General features: G+C 39.9%; 1 protein-coding gene across 5 annotated transcripts in view; it reads left to right on the top strand.

The window, feature by feature from the left end:
• FREM1 (FRAS1 related extracellular matrix 1) overlaps positions 1–14,146 on the top strand; it is a 130,329-nt gene that overhangs the window by 51,121 nt on the left and 65,062 nt on the right. For 4 of the 5 annotated variants that reach the window (XM_069961974.1, XM_069961975.1, XM_069961976.1 and 1 more), the window contains 9 exons: positions 2,209–2,351; positions 3,078–3,277; positions 3,954–4,044; positions 7,028–7,195; positions 8,188–8,396; positions 8,987–9,080; positions 10,055–10,307; positions 11,663–11,860; positions 13,924–14,109. In XM_069961974.1, coding sequence (XP_069818075.1) covers positions 2,209–2,351; positions 3,078–3,277; positions 3,954–4,044; positions 7,028–7,195; positions 8,188–8,396; positions 8,987–9,080; positions 10,055–10,307; positions 11,663–11,860; positions 13,924–14,109 — 1,542 coding nt within the window. Of the gene's footprint in view, positions 1–2,208; positions 2,352–3,077; positions 3,278–3,953; positions 4,045–7,027; positions 7,196–8,187; positions 8,397–8,986; positions 9,081–10,054; positions 10,308–11,662; positions 11,861–13,923; positions 14,110–14,146 lie in introns of those variants that run through there. The other variant, XM_069961979.1, reaches the window with a different exon arrangement.

The following is a 14,146-nucleotide window of genomic DNA, read 5'->3' as shown; positions in this document are numbered from 1 at the left end:
ACTCCTATTACACAGAGTGATGCGCTGTGGACCATTGCTAATCTTTCAAAAATGTTCAAAGACCATGGTCAGCCAACATTGTGCATGTCAGATGATCATTGCCTTTCAACATGTGCTATATTGATGAGCAATGGCTGTATCCCAGTTTTCCAGGTGTTCCTTACGATGTATCCACCCGCTGCACGGAGCCGGCAGACAGCGGGAGTTAGCCGCCGAGATTTCTGATTCATACGAACCAGAAATCCGTCTGGTTCGCTCATCTCTAGTTATAACGTAACATTATATATAATTATTTGGAAAAGCTGAGTGTGAAAAAAGATAATAGTGTGCAGAAAGCTATGCAGTAGGTATAACTAAATCGAAGAATACTGAATAAGTAGTTTAAAACTGCTGACGTCGGCATTTTGTGGCTACTGTATATGTATTATTGAACATAGATATCAGGGCAGATGGAACACAAACATGATGGCAGACTACTGCTGGTGTTTACAGTGTGACAACCCTGATCATAACTATTCCAGGGCATCCAAAAAACAGAATTGCGGAGGGGAGATCCCTTCATCTCACCCGGCTGGGCACTGACACTGATCCAGGCTCTGCAGCAGCCCAGAGTAATACAGCTCTGATCTAATCAATCAGTAGTATATTATGTAAACTGCATTGATCTATATGATAGATCATTTGTAATACAGCTCTAAGGCCTTGTTTACACAGGCAAAAGCCATTTATTTTTATGCAAAAACTACACCAATTACCACAACCAACTACATACAATTTTACCTTAATAAAATCATCTTCTACTGATTTCAGTGGAAGAAGTGGTTGGTACCCTATAGAAAAAGAAGTGATCACACTTTCTTCTCCCATTCCTGCTTTAAAGCTGCTGTTAAAATACAATACAATACAATCTTAATCATGTGTGGGCTGCGCTTCAAATATGACTGCAGCGTAGCGGCTGGGCAAGGTTTTTTTTTGTGTGCATAAGATTAAAAGTCACCATAAACCTTGGAACTTTGTCAGCTGTAATCGCTGCTTGAGGTGGGTTTGGCCCTTAATCTAGGGTGTATGGGGCTGTCTAAAACAACTACTGACAGATGATGTTGGTAGTGATAGGGCTTGGTTGTGATGGAAAATCATGGCCGACCCCTTTGTTCAGCAAGAGAGAAGCTGTACCAAAAGCACTCTCACTGCAGCCGTGTCGGGAGAGACAACTGACAGCGGAACGATAGTTTGGCTGTCAGTTATTGAAGGTGTATGGCCACCTTTAATGTTATGGCTGATCCATGTATGCAAAGCATAGTTCCTGTAAATTAAACTTAATAAATTTTGATTCATTGTGATACATTGAGAGAAAACTTGTAATGTATGTAATGTTTTTCTTAGAGAAAAGCTACACCTCGAAAATGATACTCATTGTGCTAGGATAGTGGTTTATCATAGTGGAATATGTAACTAATAACTAAATTTTAAATTTAAGTTAAATTTAAGAGTTAAATTTAGGCCTCATGCATACTGCTATAATATGAATCTATGCCACCATATGGTGGCACATGTGCTATGGAGGAGAATCGGCTCCATGTGAGCATGAGGACTAAGAGGGGCATTTATCAAGGTCTGCACCTACTGTAGCATAGACCAGTGAAAAGTTGAACATTTTTGCACAAAGCACAATATTATGTAAAAAAACTTTTCACTGGTCTATGCCACTCTTGCCAAACAAGTGGGAGTGGGCACAGCCCCGTGCACAAGATTTATTACAAGTTATCCAACACAGAAATATAAATTGAAATTAAAATCTATACAGATTTTTAACGCTGTCATATTTGCACATTTGGGGTGGGTTCACACTGAGGAATTCTCGCGGATAAATTCTGCGGAATTCTGTCGCCTGTACGTGCGCACAGCCGCACGCCTTTCCGCCGGCTCTATAGACACCATTCTATGGGCTGATTCCACATTCTGCCGAAACAATTTAGCCGGCGGAAAGGCGCGTGGCCATGCGCGCGTACAGGCGACGGAATTCCGCGGAATTTATCCACGAGAATTCCTCAGTGTGAACGCACCCTTGCAGAGCAAACACAGGGGGGGATTTCAGAGTAGTGTATAAGACACTGCTTTAAAAAAAAATTCTCCTAAATCTTTTCCCCATTATTTGTGGATGTTGTTGTAATCTAACTTATTCCTATGATTCTCTATTTCTATGACAAGCTTATCCTGTTACCACTTTCCTGCAAAGAGACTTATTCAATGGCATCATTTATTATAAGCATTTCGGAGGAGAAATTTTTGAAGATTCATTTGAATTTATCCTATCTGATAGTCATACCCCCCCTAACTTGTCTGGTCCTCAGGTATGTTTAGCTTTTCCCTTTAAAATCTGCACACATTACCTATAATTCTGCTCCTGCACACAGACAAACAATGGGGAAAATTTATCAAAGCCTGGCAAAAAGTCACAAATCCTTACCCAACAGCATAAGGATTATTACAGGAGCAATAATTTCAAAGATGTATCAAAATGTTTTTTAGGGGATTGTAAGGGTAGCAGTCAGTGACCTCAAGCTGAAGAGATGATGGGACAAGATGATGACCCAACGCACTCAAGTAAACCAACTATAGAATGGTTGAAAAGATTTGTGTTTTAAAATAGCCAAGGAAGGTTACTGACCCAAAGCCTACTAAGGTTGAACTTGATGGACTCTTGTCTTTTTTCAACCTTATTAACTGAAAGATGTAAGATGCTGTGGCATGACCTGCAGAGGCCTGTGCACACAAGGCACACTAGAAAAATTCATGATCTAACACATTTAGCCCTGTGTAGTAAGGCTAGAGATCAGCTCACGAACAAGCAAATGTTAGCTGATCTGGCCATTCTGACATGCTGAAAAACCATCGACCCTCAGCCACACCTCTTATGTTGTAATTGGGAACACACAGCCAATAGCTGATTGACAGAGGGCCATGCACATCTGATCAAGCCTTGTGCAGGCCCTGTAAATAAGCGTCGATCACCAAGATCAGGGGTCATTTACAGACGGCCCCTGCCTACAATAAATATTTCCCATTTCTGTTTCTAGGTTGTGATTATACATATAACACCAGTTGATGATCAACTACCTAAAGAGGTCCCTGGGACTATTCGCCATCTAATTGTTAAAGAAACTGATGTTGTCTATATAACAAAAAAACAACTACATTTTATTGACACAGAATCACCAGAAAGGGAACTGATGTATACAGTAACCAAGCCACCATGCCGCTTATCATCCTCTTGCAGGTAGTCTTTGTGCTTATAAGACCTTACTGTTCACTGCTGTTAGATCTGTACAGTTATATTGGAACATGTCTGCAGCTGCCTACCAAGCTTTATTTTATGGACTCCCAATATTCTAATTTAGAAAAAACTTTTGACATTTCATATGTATTTCTCAAAAATTTTGTTTGATCGGGGTCTCATTGCTAGGACTCCCACCAGGACCATCTAGAGAAACAGGACAGCGATCTCTATGAGCCAAGGGGGTAACGTGCACTGTCTGTGTGACATGTCAAAAGCTTTTCTAAATGACATGTGCGCTTTACGTATTATGAAACACTGGGTATGAACTCCAAAATCTAGTTTTTGAACCAGCTGCAGAAGAATATTGAACCCAAATAGTGATGCCACAATGAACTCCAAGAGTTCATCACAGGTTTATCCAGATGTTTGGGGGTAAGTCCCCCCCCCTTTATTAGAAGCCAGGCCACACAAACAATTGCTGTTAATGCAGCTTTTTGAATTCATCGCTGTTAGGTGTACATTATCAGTTAATATGAATAGACATAAATAAGATGCAATCAGCCAATGAACAAGCGTTTGCTTGTTCAGCTTCTGATCTATGGCTCTTAGTGTTAGGAGTAAAAAGGGGATACAATACTGGATATAAGAGATAAACTGTAAACTTTTTGTTGTGCAGTGACTTGGATGGCGGGAAAATTGTTCTTGTAGACAGTATTCCGAAATTTGTAAAAGATCATGCTGCTAACATGACATCAACTTTTACTCAGGTATGTACAGCATCTGTTTGCTCATATTGTACAAAAGAGAATATTATATACTTTTGTGGTAACATATTGCTTGAGAAATGTATTGCACGTGCTAATGGGAAAAAAAAACATTTTAGAGGATTATAGCAGTAGACTTGAAATATGACTTATGCTTCATTCACACATTAATACTTAAAGGGAATGTGTAATCAAAAAATTACTTTAAATATTGTTTTATTTTTTAAGAATTTTTGGTGAGGTTTTTTATTTTCCATTTTACTATTTATACTATAAAATAATTCTGAAAAATTGCAGTTTTTATTCTCACCACTGGGGCTAAAACGTAGGGCCCTATTACAAGAAGCCATAATCTGCCAGATCAGGCCAATTCGCCAGATTATCGCTTCATGTAATAAACACAAAGATCAGCAGAAAACCATCAGCAAACGTTTAATGACAGTGTAAAAATAACATCATTTATACTTACTTAGTCTCCCCTGGTGTCCAGCAACCTTTTGCTTGTGTTCCCTGCTCACCGCTGACGCTTCTTTAGTGACAGGCCACTCAGCCAATCACTGGCTATTATGCTGGCCCATCTCGGCCAGTGATTGGCTGAGCGACCTGTCACTGAAGAGATGGGCAAAAAGCGCTAGCGGTAAGCAGGGAACACGGGCAAAAGGCTGCAGGACAATGGGGAAGAATAAGTAAATACAGCCCTCATGCACGATTATCAAACCGTGTATGGGCTCTTTAAATGAGTGCTAATCTAGCAGATTGGCACATCCTTACAGGGAAATGTTTGAGCGTCTAATATGGCCCTAAGCTGAGACTTACTATTCTGGACTTGTGTGACAAAATCCGCTTTAACCCCTTCAAGACAGAGCCCTTTGATGCACAAAAGTCTGGGTCGAATTCATGCAATGTTCCTTCCCGCCTTCTAAGAGTCATAGCGCTTTTATTTTTCCACCTACAGGGCTGGTCCGAACCCGAACGTTTGACATTTGATTAGCTGGGGCTGCTGAACTTGGATAAAGCTCTAAGGTTGTCTGGAAAACATGGATACAGCCAATGACTATATCCATGTTTTCCACATAGCCTTAGGTTTTATCCAAGTTCAGCAGCCACCGCTAATCAAATGCTGAAAGTTCGGGTTTGGATCAACTCGAGCATGCTCCAGGTTCGCTCATCTCTAATAATATCATATTGGTGTAACAGAAAAATTTTGATTGCTTTTTAAGAATTTTTTTGTGATACATAATTTAATAAAATCAGCAATCCTGGTGCGTTTTTTGGTTTTTCCGTTTACGCCTTTCACTGTGCGGGAACAATAATGTTATATTTTAATAGATCGGACAATTCCACACGCTACGATATGTAATATGTTTATTTATTTTTACTTTTATAATGGGCAAGGGGGTCTTTTAAACTTTTATTGGGGGGGGATTATAAGGGATTTTTTAATACATTTGTAATATTTTAATATTACACTTTTTTTACATTTTTATTTACTGTAAAAAATGCAAACATTAGATTGCATATACTGATCTATGCTATGCCATGGCTGCGGGGGTCCCGATCACTCAGTGACAAATGCTTGATCTGTCACTGAGCACCTTAAATGCCGCAGTCGCTGTAGATCGCGGCGTTTAAGGGGTTAATGAGAGTCGGCTGCAGGATCGCAGCTGACTCTCATTACCTCCAGCCCGGACATAGATGAGAGCGGAATCGCTATCACAGCAGCACTTCCGCTCTCATCAATAACCCTGTCAGTAACAGGAACGTATATATACATTCCTACTGCACGGGGTATGTGCAGTAGGAATGTATATATACATGTTACTGGCGTGAAGGGGTTAATGACACAAAATCAGACTTGTGACACAAAGTGAATTCTCTACACACAAAGGGGGTATTTTTCATGCCTGTGCCTTGTGTACGTCGGCAAAAAGTTTGAGATGTTTGTGGAAACCAGCTGGGGACTTTTTGACGATTTTTATTTTGTTCCCCTGATGGTCAGGCAGAAGATGTGGCAAGGAAAGGAGGGGTGTGTACTTGTTAATGCCATAATTTACACCAGCAAGTAGAAGTAAATCATGGCAAACTTCCACACGGCAACCTCAGGTTCCTCATATTTACTAAATACATTCATAAATAAATAACATATAAATAAATACATTAATAAATACAGCATGGGACATGGAGACAGCGATTTAGGTAATACAAATACACATTGTGAACAAACAGCGCCTTTGGTAAGGAGCATACATAACAATATCCATTGTATTCAGTGACCAAACTTTTGTTGTGATTATTTTGGGACAACCTAAGATAAACCTTATCCAGAAAATAAGAAATGAAGCTGCGGCCACTGACCATAAAGTGCGGTTTATTCAGTGTCCAAATTGAATAATCCCCAGAATACAGGTCAGATTAACACATAGCAGGTGGACCCACTGAAGCTACGGACATTTCGCGCACGTGTGCTTCTTCCGGCTTGGTAGTACGTAATGACATCATAACAGGTGCATTTAAATATCCACCCACTCAGATAGATACAATAAGAGAAATTAAAGTGAACCTTGAACATTAAATAATATCACAAAAATACACTTAAATCTTTTGATTATTTAGTCCAAGGGGACTGGGGACTCCAGTTCCAATTCACACTGCCTCTTTTTGGAGTGGCAGGCGCTGACAATCTTTTTCATGAATGAACTATTTCTAGACCTGCAGATCGCAAGACTATGTTGTGCTCTTGTACAACATGTTCGATTAATCTCGGTGAGCCTACTCCAGCTCTTTGGACCTGACGTACATGCATCTTATCGTCTTACAGATATAGGAAAAGCCACATAGGCACATCACTGTATACACTACGTATTTACTCTTGCATGTTATTAGGAGAACCTAAGCTTCTAAGATGAGCCTTGCCTCTAGAATAATTTAATGGTAATGTTTTAAATAAGGGAGTGAAGTAAAAATGATGATTATTTTTCTTTTACAGCATGCAGTAAGCCACATGAAGGTTGTATATATGCCTCCAATGGAAGATATAGGTCCCGATGTTCTACATGTGAGCTTTACCTTATCAGTCAGTAATCATCATAGAGGTACCTTGTATGGTATCTGCTTCAATATCACAGTACTTCCTGTAGACAATCAACCTCCACAGGTAAGTGCTAAGCTAAGATTCACATTTAACTGTAAAATTGTTAGTAAAAAGAATGAAAAGCTGTTTAGTAGAAAAGTAGAAAATAAAAGCAGTGAGCTCAAATTGAATTACCTGTTTGTTTTGCTGAGAGCATCTTGTAGCGTGTGTACGACACTAAAGAAGCCATTCTCAATATTCTACTGGGATCTGTAGCCACAAGATGCTGGGGAGAGGGATATCCTGATCAGTGCTGTTGGTTTCCAGGGATTTCAGAAAGCCAGGGAGAGCAGTTAGTGGCGCGAGAGTGTCACAGACATCAGCCGGTTTAGATCGATGTAAAACCTTCAATGTGAACCGATTGATGTTTGTGACACTTCAGTGCCGCTAACTGCTCTCCCTGGCTCTCTGGATTCCCTGGAAATCAACAGCACCAATCTGGATACCAGGGAAGCATGGAGAGGTAAGAATATATATTTTTTTTATTTTCTATATACCTGCAGCATTATATTAAAGGTTTCTCATCGCCGGCGTACCCCTTTCAATCTGACATATACATAGCATAAATATTGCATAGGTTCCTTTTAGATACTCTAGTTTCCTCCCATGATTTAAGGACCCTGCCAATAAACTGTACATTTACAGCAGCTCTGCAGTTGTTGCATATGGAGCAAGTTTAATAGTAGAATCTATATTGAAGAGTTGCCAGCTATATCTTACATTCAACACCTGCCTACAACTAAAGGAAGCAGAGTTTAGTTCAATCCCAGCAGTTAAATCCTCTACTAATAATAGAAGGTGCAAACATACACTAGACAGTCTAAAAATGCACCAGATTTTTTAAACAGCACAAATCACTGTAAAAATATGGTGCCTACTTAGACTGTCTAATCTAAGTTTACATTGTCTAAGAATCTAAGAAGTTTTTGATGACCCCCCTCACTGTTAGCACTTTTATTATTGTACTGTATTCCAGAATAACACATTTTCTATTTAATACTGTACCTTACGTCTAGGTGTTCACATATGATCTCAGATTGGAGGAAGGCAGCTCTTACCTCTTGACAGTGGATCGTATCCACATTACTGACAAGGACACATATCAAGACAAGCTTCAGATCATTTTGCAAGGAGCACCAGTACATGGCATAATTCAACTAGATGGGAGAACAATGAATCAAGGAGAACAATTCAGCTACCTGGACTTAAGCACATTAAAAGTTAGGTTAGGATTGTTGCAATAATAGTTTAAATATGTGCATGAATCCATGTAAACGGTTTCTTTAATTACTGTGTAATAATATGGTATTGAAAATAGTGTTGTGAGCCACATTTACAGCCAGCCTGTCATCATTTTCATGCAGGCTGAACTATGAGTCTATAGGGTGGTCTCTGTTTCCTTCTCCCTGCCCCACAGCCTCGATTGATAGCTCTCTCCCTGTTTGGGTGTAGGGAGAGATCTATCAATCAAGGCTGGAGGAGCAGGGAGGAGCTACCGAGGCCAGTGTGACTATAGTCTAGCCTGTGGATTGATGGTAACATTCTTAATATGGGTATATTCACACAGAGCTAAATTGCTGCGGATAAGTTACATTTTTTCCCAATTTACTTTAATAGGGAGGTCAAAATATGCAACAGATCTGCAGAAAAATAAAGTCAACCTCCAGTATGAGAAGTTACTGTACTCTGGTTTTATGATTACAAAAAACAATGTTTTTTATTTTTATTTTATTCCTGCCCAACCGCTATAATTGAGAAGGGGCAGTGAACTAAAATAGTTAAGTTCTGTACTAACTATTATTTTTATCACTTAAGGTACCTGCATGATAGCTCTGAGACCCTACAGGATGAAATTAAATGTATAGCTACAGATGGTATCAATTCTGCTGAGTTTCTTCTAAAAATACAGGTACATGGCACTCTATAAAGAAACGTATTATCTCTCATGTTTATAAGGACAAATTGACAAGTTTAGCTAAGTTTTCTATCTTATGCATTATCTTTTACATATATGCCATGCAAATCCTATAGAAATAAAAAATAGTTAAAGGAAGACGGCTTGGTTTGGCAAGAAAACTATTTTAAAATCTAAAAATGATATTAAATAAAAGCTAATCCTTTTTGCTCCTAAAGGGGTACTCTAGACATTCAGGTTTTTTTTTCATATATTGCTGAGGCTGCACAGAAAATAACAACCAATCCATACTCACCTAAAATGCCTCCCCCGAACTCCTCCTGTGTCATCTTTGGGTCCCCCACTGAATTCTCTGGCTGCTACATCTGAGACAGTCTTGTTTCAGCAGTGACAGCCCACTCAGCCAATCACTGGCCATGGCTGTGTCCGAGTTCAGTCAGTGATTGGCTAAGTGACTGGGCCCTCACTGCTGAGAAGTCTATTCTGGAAGTAATGACCAGAGCATTTAATAGGGAACCCAATGATGTCACAGGAGGACCCCCAAGGGAGAATGGTAGGGGGTCAATGCATTGAACAAAACCCATGAATGTCTGGAGTACCGCTTCAGACGAGTGTCTGGCAACAGCCCATTTATCTCTGCTTACAGACAACACATGCGTGTCCAGCTAAAATGTTTGTGTATGATGGGAATGAGAGGAATAGTTATTGGCCAAATAGGTGTTTAGCTGACAGCCATTGAAGGTTTTTGGTCACCCATAATGTGAACAGATAAACTGAACTGGTTTAATACACTTGTTGGGGGAAAAAAAGGGAAAATGACAACAGTCTGTTATCTGTAGTTAAACTCATTCTCCAAACCTCTACTAAGAATACACTAGAATGGAGGTAATTCTGGTTTTACAAATACTAGCAATGGATAAAATGGTTGCAGCATACGACGTCTATATGTAATAATTATTATTTTGCAGGTTATACCAGTAAATGATGAGCCACCAGTTATGAAGGACAATCTCTTACCTACAATATATTGTGCAGAGGGAGATGGCGTGGTCCTTTCAACTGAGTATATCTATGCTGTTGATGCAGATAGCGAAGATATGAAGCTGATATTTATGATTGCACGGCAACCCCGCTGGGGTAATGTGCAAAAGAATGGAATCACCATTGACCGATTCTCTCAAAGAGATGTTCTTGAAGGATCTGTGGTCTACAGGCATACCGGTATGAGCTCAGAATAAGACCAATATCTTAGTATTGTCTAGATTTGTTTTAATTCAGAAAGTAAGCAAAGCTCCAAATTTTTTGTACAACATAAGTGTCCAAAAAAAAGGCTCCCCAAAATACAAAAACACAATACAAAGATGACATTTACTCATATTACTGGTAGATTGATGGCAGTAAAAGACCACCTGGTCCATCTAGTCTATCCTTATATAATTTTCTTTCGTATTACCTTAGGATACATATATGTTTATCTAATTTACATTTATATTTCTACTGCATGGAGCATGTGCAATGAAAACGTATATATGTTGCACTGAAATAATAGAATCCAGAGATTTGATCAAATCACTGATGCCTGACCCCTTTCAGGGAAATGACGGAATGAACAATCGAGGAGTCGCCTGGCTCTATGTTTGGCGGCAGAGGCGGACGGGGGAGGAGAGCGGCGCACCTCTCTGACAGGCATATAATGGCAAAGGCGTACGGGAACTCCCGGCAGGCATACGGCAGTGGAGGCGGACAAGGGAGCAGAGCTGCACACCTCCCCGGGAGGCATATGGCGGCAGGGGCGTACGGGAACTCCCGGCAGGCATACGGCGGCGGACAAAAGAGCAGAGCAACACACCTCTCCGGCAGGCATTTGGCGGCGGGGGTGGACGGGGAAGCAGAGAGGCACGGCTGCCCGGCAGGCATACAGCATTGGGGTGGGGACGGGGAGCAGACCGGATGGGCCGGAGGAGCAGTAGGCACATCGCATGGCAGGGCTTACAGGACCGAACGCGGACAGGGAGCAGAGCGGCACACCTCCCGGCAGGCATACTACGGTGGTGGAAGTGAACAGGGAGAGGAGCGGACAAGCTGGTGGGTGCAGAGAGGCAACACAATAGCGAACTCTATGTCGCAGGGGGAAACAATAGAGTTCATTCCATCATTTCCCTGAAAGGGGTTAGTGATTTGATCAATTCCCTAAGGAAATGATGCAACGGTGCGGTCATTCCATCATTTCCCGGGATTTAATCAAATCCCTTAGTGATTTGATCAAATCCATGATTCTATCATTTCACTGCAACATATGTACCGATTATGGATGTAAAGGGGTTAACATGTCCACAATCGGTATACAGTATTCACGTCCAGGGGTTAACACGTCCACAATCAGTATACAGTATTCTTAAAAGATTATATACTGTATATGATTAAAATGAATACATAATGACTTATAGACGTGAAATAAATATATTGTGATTTTGCAATTATAGCTATAGGTTCAGAATAAATATAGATATATGGCTCGGAATTAATAACAAAATTCAGATCATTAGCTTTAACATGGCTAATGTTTCATCCGTCAGGTGGAGAAATTGGTCTGAAGCCTTGCTACGACATTATAACCCTTATTATTTCGGATGCTGAACTGGATGCTGATGTGAACAAATGCTGTTTTAATGGACCCCATAACCCACTAGTGCCAAGTCATGAATCTTTTCCTGTGTATGATTTAAATATAACAGTTTTTCCTGTGGATAATCAATCACCATCAGTTACAATAGGTAAGTGAGCTTAAGTATTTTTGATCATTGAGTGAAAGGTTGCACACTGCTAGGATATACTGGTCATTGCACATGACTGACCCATTCCTTTGAGTTTCATGTTTTTGATTTGACCCTGTATTATTTAAGCACTTTACTTGACTTCACCATGAGTTTCTTCTTCTTTTTTTTTTTTTTTTTTTTTTTTTAATGTACTTGCACTTTATTATAATTCATAAATGCAGCTTTAATCTTGAAATTGGCAAATCTGGGCCACTGTGCGGAAAATTGCAGCCCTGCCCCACTTACTTGACCAAAGAGCAGGAGAAAAGTTAAGAGGATCTCAGCTCTCATTTCTCAGAGGTCCTACCCAGAAGATAATACTACTTTTTTATTTTTAGACAATGCCTCTTTAATTAAACAGCTGATCTTCAATATGAAAAACAGTATTGTAGTAAAGTGTCAAATCATTCCACATCAAGTAATATACAATTACATGCAAAATTCATGTGTACAATGTTTAGCTTTCAATTCATAATACGTAGCAAATGTCATGTTAAAACAATTGGATTGTCTTTACAATACATAGACTGCATTGGTTTCCTGTCTCAGAGTAACCCCAATTTTAAAACAAAGATTCAGCAGGGATACAACAAATCTCCTGCCAGTTTCACACAGCCTTCCCGACAGCAGGACTAAAGAAAAAGAAAAAAAAATCCACCATGTAGTGCTCGGGGCTAGTAATAATCTTGCACAGATAAATAGGAATTCCTGCTGAAAAATTACAATAAATTTTCTTTTTAGAAAAGAGACTACAGGGCTGAGGGACATCAAAAAGTGCAGTTACAATTCTGAGTATAGAACATATTATGAATAAACTAAGATGTAAAATTGATGGATACTCACATCCTCACTTAGCCCCATGGGGGGCACATTGATGTCACAATGTACCCATCCCAGCAAGGAAGGGGGTTAAGTGCTCCACCTTTACTTGCTGGGATGGGTGCAGTGCCGAGGGGAGAAGGATGGCCCTATTGATACTCACCTTGACGTCTTAAATCTTCAGCACAGCCTGGCACACTGAGCTACAAGTGTGCCAGTCTCTGCCTCTTCTAAGATGGAGCCTGGGAATCCTGAGAAAAAAACCCTCAAGGATACTCACCTGCTTGATCCTCCGCTGCTGCCATTTTAAAGGTACACAAGCTGCTCACTAATTATTTTTGCATTTTTTGCCATACAGGACATGCCTGCTCAGCAAATCGCAGTCTGAAGTTACATAGTATGGTTAAAAAAGACACATGTCCATCAAGTTTAACCAAGGGATAGAGGAAAAAAATATCCCATTTAATGCTCTGCTTTCTCCCCAATTATTAGTGAGGGGTCCCACATGATGTGCCCTTATTGTTATTTATTTATTTTTTGCATTTATATATTTAAAGTTTTTCAGAGATTTGTTTTGCTTTATTTAACCTTAAATTTGCTGCTTTCATTACCTCTTTACAAATCTTATAAGTGGTTGGCAGGGTGGGTATTTCCAGTGTGTCAAAAAGTCACCAAGATGCCGTGAGCAGCAGGGACCCAGGCATCATTGGAAGACATCCTGATCACTTTGACTTTCCCTTGACTACAACTTTAAAATCTCGCTCTACTCAGAACCAAAAAAAAAATATGAATGACTGTAGATAACACCAAGATACCATACCTCCTACAATACTTACATAGGTCTATGAAGAGATGGAATATAGTATACCTTGTGTGCCTGTGACATAAGGGAAAGATAGCAGTTCTTGGAGGGGGGGGGGGGGGGGGGGGTTCCAGTGTAACAAACTTGTGGTTCGAAGTAAATAATATAAGTTTCTAATTCCTCAAATAGTCAACTTTGTTAGGAATTCGCTGGTGACCATGCATCTTGGTGACCATACAAGTGATGCCGACAGTTACTTGGGTGCTTGTAAACATAAATTTAGACTTTGCTAGATCAAAAACAGTAATGTGCAAACACCAGTTAATTCCAGTATACCAAGGTATGTTTTAGAAACAATTAACTTCAACCATTGCATGTAATAATTTATCATTTTCCATAGGTGATATCTTTACTGTTGATGAAGGAAAGTCATGTACAATTACTGAACGTCACTTACATGCCAACGACCCTGACACAGACAACAATGCTCTGCGGTTTGTACTGGTCTCTCCCCCTCAGTATGGCTACATTGAGAATATTCTCCCATCTCCAGGGTTTGAGAAAAGTAACATGGGAATAAGTATTGGTGAGTAATTAAAGAGAAAGTAATTGAATTAGAAATC

This window comes from Dendropsophus ebraccatus, chromosome 3 (genome assembly GCF_027789765.1).
Source record: "Dendropsophus ebraccatus isolate aDenEbr1 chromosome 3, aDenEbr1.pat, whole genome shotgun sequence".
NCBI classification, from domain to species: Eukaryota; Metazoa; Chordata; class Amphibia; order Anura; family Hylidae; genus Dendropsophus; species Dendropsophus ebraccatus.
The sequence above is the reverse complement of the archived record's forward strand: the minus strand, read 5'-3'. Positions and strand labels throughout refer to the sequence as shown.